This window comes from Prenolepis imparis, unplaced genomic scaffold (genome assembly GCF_030444845.1).
Source record: "Prenolepis imparis isolate NDT839.2.m4 unplaced genomic scaffold, iyPreImpa1.0 SCAF_10, whole genome shotgun sequence".
NCBI lineage: Eukaryota > Metazoa > Arthropoda > Insecta > Hymenoptera > Formicidae > Prenolepis > Prenolepis imparis.
Window position 1 is genome coordinate 14,632,855 of NW_028141168.1, and position 18,750 is coordinate 14,651,604.

The window sequence follows — 18,750 nt, forward strand, 5'->3', positions numbered from 1 at the left end:
CTCGTGTGTATATACATAAATATATATACATATATATATATATACATAACATATGTTTAATACATTATCAACAAATTTTCGATTTTTTGTTTAAAAAAAAAATACAAGATAAATTTTATTAAGCCATTATTTAGGCATTATATCGAATTTTTTGGACATTGCATATTTTACACACGAATATACACAATGTATATATTTGGAATATGTATAGAAACATGTGTATAAAATATATACACACACATAATCGTAATTGACAATTAACAAATTCTTTATCTTTTTTATATATCTTCTTCTATTACCGGTATTATTAGCCCCTGAAGAAAATCGAAACTATTTCTATCTGGATGTACTGCAATCTTTGTAGAAACTCCCATTATATTTGTATTTACCCTCAAATACCCAAAATCATCGATATCATCTACTATAGCTTCTTGGTAGTCTCCATTTAGTGTTAATATAGTAACACTCGCATTCCTAAAAAAATATATAAAATATGTATATAAATATTGTAAGAATATTATAGGAATATATCAATAATAATTTAAATTCAAAATTACTTATGCAACCAATATTTGTAATAAAGATTGTAGAAGCGCTGTATGTTGCCTTTTTCTATATCATCTAACAGAATTTCCAATTGATTAAATACAAATGCCAAATATTTTTCAAGAGAGAACTGTTCCAACTTTGTCTGATGTTTTTGATTATATTGTGAAATCACATCATTAATACATGTCGTAGGCTTGCTATTGGAGAGATTTATACCAGCACCTGAAATACATGTTCATGTTTGCCTTAAATAAATTAAATTAAATTATATTTGTATTGTGATCATTGTTACATACCAATATCACAAATATAATGTGATGTATCTACAAGCGTCCGTACTATCAAACCACCAATTTTAGTCGATTTACCAACATATATGTCATTAGGCCATTTTATTCTAAGATTAATGGCCTAAAATATATGAAATAATCTCATCAATAATCATTATATATTGATATTTTCAATACTCTTCAAGTATTTAAAATATTTTATAAATAAAAATCTGAAATTTTTTTTTGTAGAGAATCGCAAATTAAAAATGAAAAAAGAACGGAAAAGAATACCTGATATTCTGGAATAGATCTTACAGCCGATACCATTGCTACAGCGACAATATGTTGTAGAAGCGATATTTGTTTACTGAGAATCGAATTTCTAGAAATGTACACTTGTAAAGTAAACATGGCACAACCAATCGGACTAAGCCATACATGGTTACCTCGACCTAAAATTAATATTCCCATTATAATTTTTCCGTTTCCATACAAATGAAAAATGAAATACCTTGTCCGTGTGTTTGTTGTCGTGGAATAATCGCCAATCCGTGTTTCATACGGACACCCATTGCATACATAGAGGATTTTAAAACATCTGTATATATTAATAATTGACCTAATTCCTTTGTATGAAGAAACTGCAAGAAAATAAAATAAAATAAAATAAAGTTTCTTATAAAATTTAATTTTAAGTATGAAAAACTATATCCTTTTTTTCTAAACTTATTTAATTATATGTTATAAGTAGTACAAATCATAAAATGTATTAAGGGTGGTTTCTAAATGCGCATAAATAATTGTTAAAATATTTAAAAATTAGCATTGTTGTCAAGCATTAAAGAATAAAGAAAAATTTACCTGATAGTACTCTTCGAGGGAAAAATTTTTCGGACAAAATTTATGATGCGTTACAATAGGCAGGAAAACGTCTGTTACGGTAACATGTATTTCTTCATCTGTGTAAAACCGTATCGTCAAAGCCCCCAAATTTAATGTGTAATCCTCTGTCAATCCATCTATGTTTTTAAGCATTTCCCATTTCAGCTACAGATACAACAACAAGATATAAAATTATGACAAATCGATAGTCTTTAACTGTGTAATGCTTGATTGAGTTTAATATTACTATGAGAATAATTAATTAAGTTTACCCACATCTTCTTTTCTGCTTAGAAGATATCCTATAGAATATCCTTTGAATGCAGGAGCACGAGTTATTTCCAATTCTAGGTATGTACTCAACAGATCACTGATTATTCCTAAACGTGCGGCGTCGTTTTCTTGGAGAGTCTCATATATTTTCCTTGCCCTTGAGTATTCCACTGGATCTCTCTCCAAATGGATCTGGGAGAATACCACTTTACCACCACTGCTGGCTAGAGTTGCGAGTAATATACTTGGATTTTGCCACGTTTCCTCTGTGCCCAATATTTTCACGTCAAACATATGTGAATTTCCTTTTTTATCTTTAACACTAGCCGACTCTGGAAGGCAATTTAGTGAAGGCAACCTATAAAAGTAAATTGCGTTTTAATTATATTTATAATATTTTTCTGTTTCTATTTTTCGATATGTATCTTTTGTTGCAATTGTATTTTATTAAAATACACGGAAAAAATATTACCTTGCATCTTCGTGATTTTCAACGAAACCATTTCGCTTGGGAGACGCTTGATAGCAAAAAGTATCGTGCATCATACGCACACGTTTCCATTCTCCATACGAAAAATAAACAAGTTCATTCTCACGCACTTCTGCAGTCTTGAAGAATGGCAGCATTTTATGCAGCATATTCGAGCATAAGGATAAAACTTTACCACCATGTATAATGTATTCTACAAATCGATCAGCAATAACATCCATAATATTACCACAAACAACAACTAAAGCAACCTGATCTACCCAAGTGTTTTTAGGAAGATTTAATATTGTTAAGTTATATATAGTATATCTAAAAAGAAAAATTATTTGTGATTAATAATTCTTGAAAGATGCTTAACTTGAAAAAAAGTTGCCAAAGCTTATTATAGTCAATTATAGTCATAATTTAATGTACCTGTCTGGATCTAGGACTTTACTTAATACAGCCTTTACACTTTTGCCTGTCTCTATCTTATCTGTGTAAATAAGCACATTTGGAGGTTTAATTATCACATCCTCCTCTTCTTCTGATTGAGAAGATCTGTAAATTAATGTAATTAATTAATGTAATTAATAAAACATTATTATAAGGTTATCTATAACAAATATAACAATCCATTGTATATCCTTCAATATATTTTTTATCTATTATTATATATAAATATATTACTTACTTGGAAGACCCTTCGGAAGTTTTTTCTTCTATTGGTAATGCACCGTTTGCATCGGATTTACTATGATGAACTGGACTTATTGTGAATGACAGTATGTCATTGATTTTCTCTTCAATCTCGCTTACTACAAATGTTTCTTTTGAAGGATCTAAACAATTCATTGTTTTAATATTTAATAATGATAAAAATTAAAAACATGTGCTTGTATGTTACACATAGAAAAATTATTGACACTATGCACAACGTAGGTTTACCTTCGATCTTTGGTTCTTCTTCATTATCATCCAAATTTTTTTGCGGATGTACAACCACACCAGGAAATTTAGTAACCTCTGTAGACTTATTCCGTTCTGAGGCTTCTTGAGCTGCTTTGCTAAATGCAGTAACAGCTTCTGAATAAAAAATATATTAATGATATAACTATTGCAAAGAAATGTTGTAACAATTATACAAGAGTAAATTAATATTATTTGCCTGTAGTCCGTGGTGGGCTGAATAATTTTATACTATCCTCATAAACGCACGGTTTTCCCGATACTAGGACAGCTGAAAGGATAAAATTGTTGAAATATATTGTAAGATGCAAACTTATATATTTATATACTTAATATTATAACCTATATACTTTGATACATACTTTGTATACGTTTTAAATATAAATTATTGTTAATAAAATATCGTCCCTGTACAAACATAGTTATAAAGTCTGTAATATGATCAATATCTGTTTCTAGAAGCAAATTTAGATTTTCATTCACTGACCATGCCTTGATTAAACCATAATCTTCAAGCTGTAAGATAATAAGTGCATATGATGAATAGAATTATTCAAATTAGTTTTTTCTATGAGTATAAAATAAAAATATAAAAATTGAATATTTTACTTTTATACAGCATTCTGAGGTGTCCATATTGTAAGTTTGAAGATCAGTTTCAATAAGAAAATGTATAAGATCAGATTTGCTTGAAATCTGACAGCCATCAACTTTAAACAAGGGAAAGAGTGATGTTCCAGCTTTATAATTCAGCCAGTTTGATACATCAATTTTTTGCTAGTAAAAAAATAATACTTGTTATTCTTATGATTATTCATGTTTATAATTGTAAATGAAAAAAAGATTTCTTAAATATTATACATACTTGCGGATATATAATGTACATTGCCATTGTAGCATCAAATGGTGACATCATATGAAGTTGAGCAAGTTGCTTGTTATAACATAAGTGAGAAGTCAAAGCATCTTTATCCCATTTTTCAGCGCATTCTTGAAACCATTGTAAAGTAATTTGTTATATTTTTTCTTTAATAATAATTGTAAGTATAATCATATACTTACAATTATTATATATGAGAAATGATTTTTACTAATAAATTATATAATAAAATTTACTATATATATATATATATATATATATATAAAAGAGATTACCTCTGCTTCCACATTCACAGAATGCAGGATAAAACATAATGGAATATTGATTTTGGTATTCCTTCAGAGCTGCACGTATTCCTGCTTTATACTTTGGTGTCCATCGTGCTCTCATAGCTGTGTATATCATAAAAGCAAATGTTAACAGCATTTTTATAAGGATCTCCTGCGATTCTCTTTGAAACCTTAATAATCTTTTTTCGATACAAGAATCCTCTCACCGCAGGCTCTCTTTAATTCTGAAAAATAAACACATTTGAGATGAGAGCATATTAAACAAATATACTTGGAAAAATATCAGTCACTTTGCATTGTGCTCTGATAAAATAGATATATATAGTATATTTTTTTTATATACATGGAATATAAGATTATGCAAGAAAGAAGCGACCTCTAATCTAAATATAAACACGTAACTTGCGTTGAATTTGCAAAACAAAGTATATGATGTTATACTAAATTAACAAAGTATAATACTAAATTATAATAAATTAAAATCTCTTAAATAATATGTATATGTATTTTAATATATTTTTATTACAATAGATAATTTTAAAGCATCTTTTTTGAGGGAAAAAAAATATTTCATGTATTAGAAGGACGCAATATTATAATAAAACTGTTCCAATCGTGTTATGTAAACTTTCGTGCAAAGACAATTTTGATAGACGCTAAAAGTTTGACAAACACGAAATTATCGAAGCGAATTGTAATCGCGAAATTCGAATATTTACTTATGTATACACATACATGCCGTGAAACAACACTTTTTATCTCTAGCGACGTCAGAATGTGCCGGTATCGAACGTATATATCAGAGTACAATATATACACACGCAAGATGATTTGTGCATTTCTCGTGATACCGATGCGAAAAAGGGTCGACAATCCGTCCGTCACACGTGTTTTCGTTGGTTGTTTTCGAAAAAGCGGAAAATTGATTGGTCTGCTACAGGAAACAGATGATTCCTCGAGATTGAAGATTGGAGTTTGACTAATCGGAAAGGAAGCTGATATTCTTCGTTCTGATTGGTCGAATTCAATCTTCGACACGTAGCCCGATTGGCTGTCGGGGATAGGGAATTTCTGGGACTTTGTAAAGCAGCCAATCACGTGCCGATGAAGCTCGTACGATGAGACGTCGGGCTTTCGCGTCGTTTTGACGGTGATCGAGATACTTGTGACATTTCTCAGCTGATTTGTGTTTTGAACGTGTTTGAATCCAACGGTCGCGTAAGTGTATAATAATATCATGCTTTATAAAAATTTATGCATAAATATTATGAAAGAAAGTCGGATGTTAAATAGATATTTAAGAACTGCCGTGAGTAAGCGCGGTTGTTCAAGAACAACGAACCCATCTTCGGAGAATGATGAGGAAAAAACGACGCATTTTGGTTTTCAAACGGTCAGGGAGAGCGAAAAGACGAACAAAGGTAAATATCGTTTCCATCAAATGTTGAAACATTTACAATCTATTAAACATTAATTAACGAAAATTATATATATATTTATATATATATTTAATTACACATATATATATATGTATACAATTTAATTCAACAATACCTTTTTTCTTTCAGTGCATACTGTATTTGAAAATGTTGCCAATCATTACGACATAATGAACGATGCGATGAGTATGGGTATCCATCGCATTTGGAAAGATACTTTTGTACAAGAATTAGGACCGACTCATGGTACCCGTCTCTTGGATTCTGCCGGTGGCACCGGTGACATTACATTTCGGTACATCAACTTTCTAAAGAATACACCAAATCCGCAAGCTTTACGTAGCCATGTAACTGTGTGCGATATTAATCAACATATGCTAGACGTTGGGAGAGGACGGGCAAACAGATTAGGTTTCTCGCAGAATAGTAATTGCAATATTACTTGGAAGCAAGAGAATGCAGAAAATCTCTCCTTTCCTGAGGACTCTTTCACCGCTTATACCATAGCGTTTGGAATAAGAAATATAACACATATTGACAAGGTGTTTATATGCTGGATTTACTTGTTAATTATTAATATGACGTGAAGGTATATTAGAAGTATATATTGTTTCATTATTTACTACAATATATTCTGTAACTTTGGATGAATTTGTGAGGTTGAATAGAATTTATATTTATTTTGTTCTCTAAAGAATATTTTTATTGCAGGCATTGTCTGAGGCGTATAGAGTTTTACAGCCAGGAGGAAGATTCTTATGCTTGGAATTTAGTCACGTCAATAATGGACCTTTACAATGGTGCTTTGAAATAGAAAATTTATTTAATATATAAAACAATAATATGCATTAAACTGTAACAAATTTTGAAATATCTGTTTCAGGTTATATGATCAATATTCTTTTCAAATAATACCTGTGATGGGACAGTTGATCACAGGACAGTGGAAAGCCTATCAGTATCTTGTAGAAAGCATAAGAAGTTTTCCGAAACAAGAAGAATTCAAAGTAAAGTATCTATATCTATATTTTAGTTTTCTCTCTCTCTCTCTCTCTCTCTCTCTCTCTCTATATATATATATATATATATATATATATATATATATATATATATATATATATATATATATATATATATACATCTTACAATTAGTTTTATATTTTTACTTAAATTACACATATAAATTTTAATAACATGCCATAGCATCGAGATATTTTTTGAACTTCTAGTAATATTTTTGATTCTATGATTACCAAGTTTCGCTTCTATTATATTACATATGAAAATATGTTAATATAATCTGTTTTTAATTGCATACTTATCATATTCTTTGTTATATTTTTAGGATATGATCGAGACTGCTGGATTTAGAAATGTGACTTATAAAAATCTTACTTGTGGTGTAGTAGCTATCCATTCAGGTTTCAAATTATAAACAAAGTATATTGTTATAATGGAATAAAACAAATAACATTTTGAAAAACAAAAAATATAATATTATACAATATAATATTATTAATATAATATAATATATAAAATTTATCAAAGGATAGATAAGATATGCAATAAAATATTTCTTTATGTTTAATCAATATTATTTATTTCTTTCAGAAAAAAATATATAATTTCTATTAAATTATTTGCACACACTATATTGTAAAGAACAAAGGATATATAAATATATGCGTTTTATTATTTTATCATAATTTTATAATTATTATTATTTTTTGATTGGATTATATAATAATTTATCAGATTTTGGCTTTTATCAGTCTTGTTCTTTACAATTGCATGTAATTTCTTTTCGGTGTCGCATAAATTACTGCTCTGAAAGCCCATTTCACTATGCTATTGTATATTTGGGCTGCCACCTGTCCGAGTGTGAAATTTGCTTGCCTACTGCGTAATCGCTCTACGTCTGCAACCCGCTCTATTGCGTAAGAATCGTGCGACTCTTGGGTGCTCGGGTGATGCGACCAACAGTTCTCCTATCGCGATTTAAGTTACTACGCATTTCTACGCAGGTCGTTTCCGTAGATCGCTCTCTCGCTAATACACAGAGCAAAGAAGTACGAGTGAAAATTCTGAGAAACGAGTTATTTCAAAATAAGATGATTTGTTTTTCAAGATTTACAATTCTTCGCATCCAAACCAATCCTACATGAAAATATATTACGCTTGCGAATTTCACAATTATACATATATTAAAAAAAAAATAAATTTATATAAAAAAAAATTTATAAAAAAAATTTATATTTTATTTATATATATATATAAATTTATTTTTTTTTAAATTATAAATTATATTAACGTTGTAAATGAATGGCAATCATTTTTTTCGCGTGCGCACAAACTGACTTGTAATCTATCTTGAAATTTATTCATTGATTTTGATTGAACAGAGAAGTGAAGAAGGGAAACTGAGGTACTGGCCGATTTCATCGAAGGAAGAAACAACCGAATTTGCATTTCACAAGACAGCAGGCAATTTTGAAGTATAAAACTGTTTATACCGAGACAAGAGAGTTCGAAGATATGGAAATTGCAGCGAAAGGGATTATAAAAGGGCGAAGATCGCGAAAGATAGGAAGAGGGAACCTTCGACCCACAAGAGACGGGGGAGACGACCCAGTGAAAGAAGCCTATCGTGTCGTGGTTGTCAACAACGACAATCACGCGGATCGAAGGCCGTCGTGACGATGGGGAATCCATTCTACGTGGCGTAATATCTACATGCGTCATGCGGTATGCTTTCTCTAGGAGGTGAAAATTCTTAACTTTCTTCGACTATATAGAAGCATTCCTATTTATCTATCTATCTTAGTACCGATGATGCTTGGTCGCGCTCCTACATCTTTTCATTACTCGTCTACCTTGTTGACGCGTTTCTCCCCTGCCTCTCGGGGGGTATATTTACTGGCTCTTACTAGTGATTTCCCTTCGATCGAACATCGAACGATACGTTGTGTTTTTCACAGCAGATTAGATTTTTTTTTATTTTTACATTAGTTCACGTTCCATTTTAGAGATACATATATTTCGTGTGAGCGTGTATTTCTCTCTGAAAATTTTTTTAGAAATTATTCAACAAATTATTCAAGTATATGATGCTACTAGATATTAGCAGTCAGTATAATATTATAGCATCGAAGAGAAAAATGTTTTACATCAAAAGAAAATTGAGATACTTAAACAAAGGTATAATTTACCGGATGATGAATTAGATAATTGTTAAAGCGGAAGAAATCGGATGCGGACGAAGATGCAGATTCTCGCGAAGCAGCTTCTTGCACATATCGATTTTCCTGACCCCGTTGACCCCGCGTACCCCTTCCGCCTTGGATACTTCCTAGAAAGTATATAATACCTCGTTACCGCTTCGGTCTATGGTTTATATCCATCTGCCAGGATCGACGTTGCATTATTATACAACACGCCGTTTCTCATGATATCCTCGTATACGATCGTCTCTCCGAGATTGATAAGCATGGCTTTCAAATGGATTCGGATGAATAAGCGAAAATTGCGTCATACGCGTTAAATAAATCAATATTATATTTGTAGAATAATTTCAGTCTTATTATTCGAGTTTGGAATCGATACAAGTCTAATAATACAATCTCGCGATAGAGAGAAGAGATGATATTTTATATGTATATTAACCTTCTCGATAAATTTTACTTTAAAATATATTATATATGTATATAATATATATATATTTTTTTTAAGTAAAACAATACTCTTAAGTCTCTCTGTATAGCGTATTTAACGTCATCTAGATTTACTTTTGTTTAAAAGTATACGCAAGATGTAACATTTTTCTCCATTTATTATAAAAACCGGGTAGCAAGAGGGATATAAAACTATCGCGCCTTATTCGAAAGTACTTCGATGAGTACGATGATGATGGATATCGCGAAAAACTCGGCTTCGCGCGCCAATTACTTCACCCATTAAGGGACGAATCGCGTCCAGATTACATCAGCAGACGCGAGAATTACGCGATGATTGCACCGATTAATCGAGAGTAACACGGACGAGCATCCCAGGTAGTCGCGAGGTTCCCAGCAGGCGGGATCAAGGTGTTTCCGTTTCGCTGACGAGCAAAAGTTGAGCGAACGGAGAGATATATAATAACACAGATCCTTAGTGAACAAAATTATTAAAATATATATATATAATTCGCTAATACAATTTTTTTATACGCGCGATGCGACAAATGTGAAATTTTTCGCACGATTTTTCGGAGACTCGAAAAGATTCGACTTTTTAATTTAGCCAAAAATTCACGTGAATTTTAAGGTGACGCTATTTAACACTGGCAATAGAAATGAACGATTCGACATGGTGTTTATAGCGTTTTACAGAGCTAATAGTATTGGAAAGGAGAGAAAGTGTTAGATAGGGATAGCTTGGCACTCTCGGTGGTTTACCTATGTTGTGGCGCCTCTCTTCGTGGCATTGCAATTATAAGATGATTGTCCGCACGAAAAATATTACGCCAGATCGAGAAGAAAGATAAGATCGTGTGAAAGGAGAAGATTCCTTCACGTCACGTCAAATCTTCTCCTAATCGCGTCATATCGATATCGCTGATCATCGTTTAGTCTTACACAAAATTACATACACGTGTGTCTATATGTCACATATCGTATCTTTTAATATAATTCAAATTATAATTTATTTCAATCTCATATAATCTAATTTTTTTCTATTTTATTATTATAATAATTTAATTAAATATTTTTCATAATTTACTACTTTATATCTTTAGATAAATAACTTTCTCTATCTTAATTTATCTTTTAATTTCTTTCTATCGTCAAATCAATGAAATAAGATGTATCTTTGACGAATGAAAAAAATCACATTTAAATTGAGATATTCGCATGATAATTCGCAGGATTGTGCCCCGGGGTCCCCAAATGAATTTCTAAAGGCTGAGGATGAGCGACGAGCGAGGATGAGAGTCGGGAGAGGAGCAGACAGTCGGCTACAACGAACGAGGAACCTCCGTGTCCTCGATGCGACGCTCTTACTAAGCGTTCGTGTAGATCGAGTAAGAGCGAATGAAGCACGTAATTAAACTGCGTAAGGTCTCCCGTAAGTGAATGGGCAAATCGTAATCTTTGCTATGCTTCGTCGGCCCCGCACGATTCGATCGGACGTCCCGCGAAGCGCTCGAAGGTAGAAAGGAAGATCCTCGGTCGCTGAATAGAAGAGAAAGAGAGAGAGAGAGAAACTCTGTTCTTTCGGAAAGCGTTTCAATGAAAAATAATTTAAAACTCGAGAATACATACATTCATACATTTACATCTCAATTTCTAGTCTGATTTTTTTCATTCATCAAAGATACATCTTATTTCATCGATTCGATGAAATATTGATGATTAAAGTAAAATTAAACGATAAAGTTATTTATTTAAAGATATAAAAAGTATAGTAAATTATGAAAAATATTTAATTAAGTTATTATAATAATAAAATAGAAAAAATTTAGATTATATGAGATTGAAGTAAATTATACTTTGAATTTTTAAATTTAATTTATATATAAAAATTTAAAAATTTAATTATATATATATCTTTATTCATATATATGTGGTCCAATTTTTTACGCCTGGAGGATTTCGTTAAAAGATCCTTTCGACGTAAGAAGACTGCAGAACACATTTACGCTGAGATTTCGTCACAAATGACGTTTCCCTCGTGCGAGAAACGGTTCATTCGTAACATAATAATTCATTTGCCGAGTGTCACGCTATCCAAACCCATCTCAAGAGTCTGTATCTCGCGCAACACGCGAAATTATATATTTCGCGTGCAGATCTACATATATTAACGGCCTCGTACCCTCGACCGTTCCGACCCTCGCCGTTGCCCCCCTATATGTTGATCGATATGCTCTATTACATGAACACTGGAACGAAGATACACTGTCTTGCATCGAGTCCGCGAGATCGAGTTCTGTCCTATTTCGTGTCTTACCTTCGAGCTCTAACGAGTTTCTTACGGTCGCTCGATTACGCGCGTCTCGCGAATAAATATGGCGCAATATTAATTTATATCTTTCGTCTACTCTCTCTCTCTCTCTTTCTTTTTTCATTTTAGACGTGGAAAAATTCTCCGTTTCGATAGGGAAATTATCGATTTTCCCATGATATCGTATATTACGTCATGTTAATAATTCGCGGCAGATTTGTTACGCACGTAACAATTTTTTTTTTCACCGAGACTGGAAACGCATTTTCTAAGCCACGTTAATCCTTATCCGCGCGGATCTTGTATAAGGATTTCACTATCCCGAAGAAGCTTAGCGCTCGTTTTGCCTCGCGGGAAAACCACGTGGAATTTATGAAAATATCCTACCATTATCGTTATATATTATATTCTAACACAAGAACACGTTGTAATGTCGTAAAGGCAGTGCGCAAAAGTTACGTCTGCACGTTACGTAATTACGGTCGCGGAAAAAAGAAGCGCACCGTGATGCACGATATTCGCAAGGAACGTGATGTCGTCGTCGTCGTCGGGGAGTTTAATTTGCACGTGATGCAAATTACGTTTCACGCTACGCTAGCTTTTACGACGACGTAGAGTTCCATTCCGATAATAGTTTTTTCCATACACGCTTTTTTCTTTCTCCATTTCGCGGGAATTTTTCTCACGAAGCCGAAGCGCGATCTACTTATTTCTTCTTCATCTTTTCTCCTTCGTCAGCTTCTTTAATCGGCGCTCTTGAGAGGAGATTAGCTTGATTAAGGAGTGAAAAATATATACGTTTGCGCAGCGCACGAATAAGCTGATGGAATATTTTAATTCGGTAACGAGAAGAAAGCAAGAATATAATTTATCTAAATTCTATAATTTATCAACATTTTGAATTAAATAACAACGTTTCTGACGTGTCGCGAGAAACTTTCTTCCGGCTAGTTGCTGGAATAATAAAAAAAGTATCGTAAAATAAATTAACGCGATAAATCTTCCACGAATGCTCGCTGCGCTTTACAATTTATGATTCCTCTTCTTTAATTCACACGGATGCGTGGATGGAGTTTGCGATTCTCCCTCTTTCTCTTTCCCTCTCGCGTATTTGTCCTCGGCCTCGATGACCATCGCCGATCAATAAAGATCTAGATCCACTGCATCTGCTCTCACGCAGTGGAGAGAAAGAGAAAGAGAGAGAGAGAGGTGGGGACGAAGGGAGAAAAAGATGCAATCCGCTGTTTCCTCTCTTCGTTGGGAAAGTTCTTCAATTCTTCCTGGATCGGGAAAAAAAGAACGAAAGAAAGAAAGGACGCATCTTCGCACGCGCATACGTCGAATATTTGGGTCAAATGGATTTCGAGGTCCCTTTCTCTCTCTCTTTTTCTTTCTCTCACGAAGAAGCCGGCTTCTTCTGGGAAGGAAGACTTTCGGTTTCGCAACCAAAGGTTGACGATAATTCAGCGACGCGTCGCCGACAAGTCGAATAACACTAGAGATCCGTTGAAATATCTATTAGACGGAAGAAACATTTGTTTTTAACGCGATCTATCATTGCGATTATATATATATGGAAATTTTATTCTAAGGATAGAGATTCGCTAACGGTAGTGTTCGCTTAGAATCTCTCCTTCCTCGGTTTTTATCTTGAGTTGACATCTTTTCTTTTTAATTATCTAACTTCTTATATCAATACACACATATTTTTGTATCTTTTCTCTATATTTATTTGAAGCTAAAGACTCTGTGTCTACATGATTCGCAGGCTAACAAATTTAATTCATATATATATTATTAATTAATTTACAAAGTTTACGAGCAAAATAAATTAGTTCGGAACATCTGAATAAAACATTGAACTTATTCAATTATTTTGTTTTTACTCCATTTCCGTTTGACTCACATATCGCCGTTGAACTAGAAACCCGAAGCTACCTAGAACCTGCACGGGGACTTGCATCATTTATTATGTCATTCTTGAATCGTTCTATCTGAAACTATATATACAGCCTCTCCTCACATCTACCGTATCTAGACGCACGTGTAGGCCGGGGGGACCTCGAACGTGCGTGAGAGGATACCTATTACTATCATCTAGCAAGGCTAATTGTAAGACTTTTCGTCGGCGCCCGAAAACGGAGAATTCGTTCTGCTTGATGATCTACTTATCGTTGCGAAACGAGAGTCGTTCCCTTTTTTTTTTTTCATTCGCGATGGCGATATTTCGATGAGAAAATGAAAAAACGTAGGATTCAACTCGATCTCTTTTTTTTCCTTCCCCCTCTTCCGTGTTATCTATTATTTTTTTCTTTCTCGTATGCAAAGCACTTCCCCGAGGAACGCGGCAACCGAAATTTTTAACTTTCCTCTTCCTGCTCGCTTCCCAGCCTCCGAGTGATCGCGGAAGTAACCAATTCCATTGTTTCGGCCTCGAGTGGCGGAAAACAATTCGGTTACCGCGAATTAAATACTTGGTCAATTGCGAGGTGTCTCGGTTTAAAAAAAAAATGAGGTAAACGTTTACGTAGATCTCTAACGCGTGATGAAAGTCTCATTTGAAGTTTTGATTCTCGATGCTCGTCAGATATTCTATATAAAAAGAAATTTATAATAGCTTTGTAAATTTTTTTATAAATTTTACAATGTGAGGAGAAAATAAATTTTTCAATAACCCTTTTCTCGTTTTTAAATCTTTCGCGAATTGAGATTGCAATAAAAAATTGTTCCATTTTGTCGCGGGATATAAATTAAAATTATATATAAATTTTTCATTATACATATATGTATAACATAATCGAACGAAATTAATCCAGACGAGCATTCGTGGAGCAGCTGTTAAACGTACCAAGTGCACTTTCTATAAGACGCATCGAAACGCCGACGCTTTTAAGGTGCGCGTAATAACACGCACGGCTATAATAAAATTTTTAATTGTTTCATAACAATTTCAATTTTGTCCCACGCATGGAGTTGCGTAAACTGACATTTGCAGTAATATCGTATTATCGTCATCGTTTACGATTCTATGTCACGTGAAAATCATATAAAGTCACATTCGTATGATGAAAAACCTTGAGATATTTTTATTTAATAATATATTTCCGATCGATTGATAATTCAATATTCATCTAACTGCGAGAATTTGAAATCGAAGAAAGCGATGCTTTCGTGGGCGGCGAATATATGGACTGTATATATTTCCGAGGATATATTGCGAGAAACGGACTCTTTTATGGACCAAAATGGTAAACCGCACTATTTAACATATTGTGCATATAATTCATCTTTAAGTACACCTGCGAAGTATTTTGACGTTTCTTGCGTAAAAGTTTTATAGTGACCGCGCGAAATCTCATCAGAATTCGTCGTTCGCGACTTTATAAAAATCTCTGACACTCGATAAAATCTCTTTGACTTTTATGTATGCAATATTTAAATTTTAAAGGCGTGTATATAATTTTCTGATGACAATTACGGTACGCATTTATATCGTACAAGACACTCGTACTTTATGTATGAAAATTTGCGTACAAGAGTGTCGTGCAATCATCAGAATTAATAGAAATATCTCAGATCAATATAGTCTGTTGAAAGACTCGAAGTCAGTCGTTAAGATATATCGCGTATAAAAAGAGAGGCGCAACTAGATACAAAGATCTTATGATTACCAGTAATAAGATGGTTTATGAGGAGGTCGCGCATTTTTCACGCTCATTTGTCATCGAAATCAACGCTATACGTGATGGATCCGCGCGCGCGTCATAATAATCGATCTATCCGGATCGAATGGCTGAATTTCAACGAAAGTACACAGACAAATTTGTGTGAGAGATGCGCACGCGGGTCCGTCTTCTCACAAGCAAGAAGCAAGAGCCGGAGAAAAGAAAGAGGGAGAGAGAGAGCGATTTGCAATAGCTCCGTCGCATCTCATAGGTGATGGGTCGAGACATCGAGTGGGGCCCAGGCTGGCCCGTATAAAAGGGGGCTTCAAGACATCCGCCGAGCATCAGTCCTCAAATCAAGGAAAGGCAGCAACCATGAGGGCATTCGTGGTGAGTAGCGGGACGAATTTCTCGTTTCTCCGATTTCACGTTCCTCCTTCCACATTGGTCCCTCTTCCTCCTTCCTCTTGTTATCTCTTCTTCTTCTTCTTCTTCCTTTCGCCGTTTAATCAGATTTCCCCTCTCTATTTTTCTTTCTTTGCGGATACGGGAACCTGCAACGTGAACAAAATTATGCGAGATTTCTCGGAGAGGCTGAGAGAAAATCGTGAATGTGAGAGGAACGAAGAGATACAAAATTCGTACGAGATCGAGATCGTGATCGGGGGTTCCATCCCCGGGAGGCGGGAGGCGGGAGAGGACGCGCGGGAGAAAGTAAAAGGGTGGGGAGGGTGCACGGGGGACATTGTGTGCGGTGTCAATGTACTCCGTGATAGTGACCAACCTGGGAACCGGTTCAGTGATTGTGCTACTTCTCTAGTTTCCGTTCACGCGAGATTAACAAAAAAAAATTAAATACCGAAATTTTCTCTCTGTTTCTCTCCCCCGGTTTACGTAACACGCTAATGACGTGGAACGCGGCCGATGGCTAAACGAAAAGGATGCATCCTCCGTGCTCGTGAATCCACCGCCGCTTTTTTCCGAAAATGCCTCAGATACGTGTTTATAGCTTCATTTTCCTACAACTTACATTAACGCATCGAATAAATAATATGTCTTTATCATTTTTTTTAGAAATATTAAGACCTTTATGAGAGACCTTAATAAATTCCTCAGCTTTATCTATTCAATAACTGGAATCCTTTAATTTCACGATATAACAAACAATTTAATTATAAGGAATTGTGCATGAGAAAAAATAGAAAATATTCACGCAAAAGGAATAATATAAATATATAATATATATATAAATTTTAGAATATAATAAATTTGATAAAACAAAAAGATATACCAATAACAAAGTCTTTCTTTCGCAGATCCTGGCGCTCGCCGCGACGGCGATGGCGCGGCCGGAAGCCGGATACTCTTACAGCCAACCGAGCAATAGCTACAATGCGCCCGGTGGTGGCGGTGGTGGCGGTGGTGGTGGTGGTTTTGGCGGAACTGGACTCGGCGGACTCGGCGGTCTAGGAGGCGGATTCGGTGGCGGTAGCGGCGGTGGAGCATTCGGCGGCGGCGGTGGAGGATTCGGCGGCGGCGGCGGTGGATTCGGCGGCGCCGATTTCGGCGGTGGATTCGGCGGCGGATTCGGCGGAGGCGGCGGCTCGCTCATTCAGAAACACATCTACGTTCACGTGCCGCCCCCTGAGGCACCCGAGGACAGACCGATCAGGCCGATCGCGCCGCTGGCTCCACCGCAGAAGCACTACAAGATCATCTTCATCAAGGCGCCCACTCCGCCGACCCCGACCGCGCCTGTGATCCCGGCTCTACCGCAGCAGGATGAGCAGAAGACACTCATCTACGTCCTGGTGAAGAAACCCGAGGAGGCACCCGAGATCAATCTGCCCACCATCGCGCCCACTCAGCCCAGCAAACCGGAAGTCTACTTCATCAAGTACAAGACGCAGGTAAGGAGGATGGAAATTAGCTTATCCTGGAACATAACATATGTTTGAACAGAGAATGAAGCAAACCTTAAATGATAAACTGTGTGTCCTACACCCCTTTTAATTTCCCTCTCTTACGCATTGTAGAAGGAAATCACCGGTGGCGGCGGAATCGGCGGCGGCGGAATCGGTGGCGGCGGAATCGGCGGCGGCGGAATCGGCGGCGGCGGAATCGGCGGCGGTCACGGAGGCGGAATCGGCGGCGGTCACGGAGGCGGAATCGGCGGCGGAATCGGCGGTGGAATCGGCGGCACCGGACCGAGCGGACCCAGCACGAATTACGGGCCACCCGGCGGGTCCGGGCCATACTAGTCAATTCACCGCTATCCCAAAAGTCGCGGCCCCTCCGTCCTTCTTCTCCTCCATCATTCACCAACACACACGCACACACCGCTCAACACATACCTCCAACACGATCAGCGACGATGATACTTGCCGTATTGACGTATCGCTGTGTTGTATATCGCGCGATCGCCGAGAGAAAAAGACGACAACGATGATGAAGACGGCGATGATGATGACGATGTTGAATACGATGACGACGACGACGATGATAGTGATGATGATGATGATGATGATGGTAATGATGATGACAATGATGATATCGATGATCACAACGACGACTACCACGATGATGATGATGATAACGACGATAATGATGATGATGATGATTACGACGACTAGAGCGAGGGAGAGATGTTTTTTTATACTTATTTTTTGCAAGAAAACGGTGGCGAAATAAAGCTTTTTTTATGTATTTTTACATAAAACCTACGTTCTAAACTCATTGTACACCCTTCCGATTCGATTGTATATAGCCGGATGATTCCGACAGAATTCCGATTATCTCGAAAAATCTGAAACACGGTCTATCGTTTTAGATTCGTGGAATTTTCGTCGATTTTTCGATATTTTACGGATATATTCGTGCAAACGATAAGATTGAAAAAAATAAAGAACCCTGATCGCGCGCGCTCTTTCTCTTACTGCAATTCGACCGCCATTTTTACGGATCTCAATCTCACGTCGATCGATAGCGCGATTAATCGATCCCGATAGTCTTAAAATAACATTATTATTTTACATGATTGTTGGACGATATGTTTTTATGTACAGCAGGGATAAAAACCA

At 35.5% G+C, this 18,750-nt stretch overlaps 3 protein-coding genes across 10 annotated transcripts; 2 read left to right on the forward strand and 1 right to left on the reverse strand.

Moving 5' to 3' along the window:
* Positions 1-80: 80 nt before the first annotated feature.
* On the reverse strand, positions 81-5,545 carry Hcs (holocarboxylase synthetase-like protein). Of its 3 annotated transcripts, none has more exons than XM_083047478.1 (17): positions 5,406-5,545; positions 4,570-4,808; positions 4,280-4,404; positions 4,024-4,191; positions 3,777-3,930; positions 3,614-3,685; positions 3,394-3,531; positions 3,140-3,287; positions 2,881-3,006; positions 2,449-2,775; positions 1,980-2,334; positions 1,683-1,868; positions 1,333-1,462; positions 1,113-1,273; positions 846-960; positions 558-771; positions 81-474 (listed from the first exon to the last, which is right to left on the reverse strand). In XM_083047478.1, the coding sequence occupies exons 2-17, from the start codon at positions 4,718-4,720 to the stop codon at positions 279-281; spliced, it is 2,766 nt and encodes a 921-aa protein (XP_082903604.1). In that variant the 5' UTR covers positions 4,721-4,808; positions 5,406-5,545; the 3' UTR covers positions 81-278. The 3 variants fall into 3 exon arrangements, with proteins under 3 accessions (XP_082903604.1, XP_082903603.1, XP_082903605.1); XM_083047477.1 differs by having other exon boundaries at positions 5,320-5,535; XM_083047479.1 differs by lacking the exon at positions 5,406-5,545 and adding an exon at positions 4,875-5,025.
* A 170-nt stretch (positions 5,546-5,715) lies between these two features.
* Positions 5,716-8,565, forward strand: Coq5 (ubiquinone biosynthesis protein COQ3, mitochondrial). 2 transcript variants are annotated; one of them, XM_083048244.1, is made up of 5 exons: positions 5,716-6,005; positions 6,153-6,565; positions 6,735-6,823; positions 6,907-7,030; positions 8,426-8,565. In XM_083048244.1, exons 1-5 carry the CDS (start codon positions 5,822-5,824, stop codon positions 8,522-8,524), a joined length of 909 nt encoding a protein of 302 aa, XP_082904370.1. In that variant the 5' UTR covers positions 5,716-5,821; the 3' UTR covers positions 8,525-8,565. The 2 variants fall into 2 exon arrangements, with proteins under 2 accessions (XP_082904370.1, XP_082904371.1); XM_083048245.1 differs by lacking the exon at positions 8,426-8,565 and adding an exon at positions 7,369-7,540.
* A 69-nt stretch (positions 8,566-8,634) lies between these two features.
* On the forward strand, positions 8,635-18,389 carry Twdlt (TweedleT). Of its 5 annotated transcripts, XM_083048243.1 has the most exons (6): positions 8,651-8,786; positions 10,927-11,126; positions 15,942-16,060; positions 16,987-17,580; positions 17,707-17,770; positions 17,810-18,389. In XM_083048243.1, exons 2-6 carry the CDS (start codon positions 11,093-11,095, stop codon positions 17,929-17,931), a joined length of 933 nt encoding a protein of 310 aa, XP_082904369.1. In that variant the 5' UTR covers positions 8,651-8,786; positions 10,927-11,092; the 3' UTR covers positions 17,932-18,389. The 5 variants fall into 5 exon arrangements, with proteins under 5 accessions (XP_082904366.1, XP_082904369.1, XP_082904365.1 ...); XM_083048240.1 differs by having other exon boundaries at positions 8,635-8,768; positions 17,707-18,389; XM_083048239.1 differs by having other exon boundaries at positions 17,707-18,389.
* Positions 18,390-18,750: the final 361 nt, after the last annotated feature.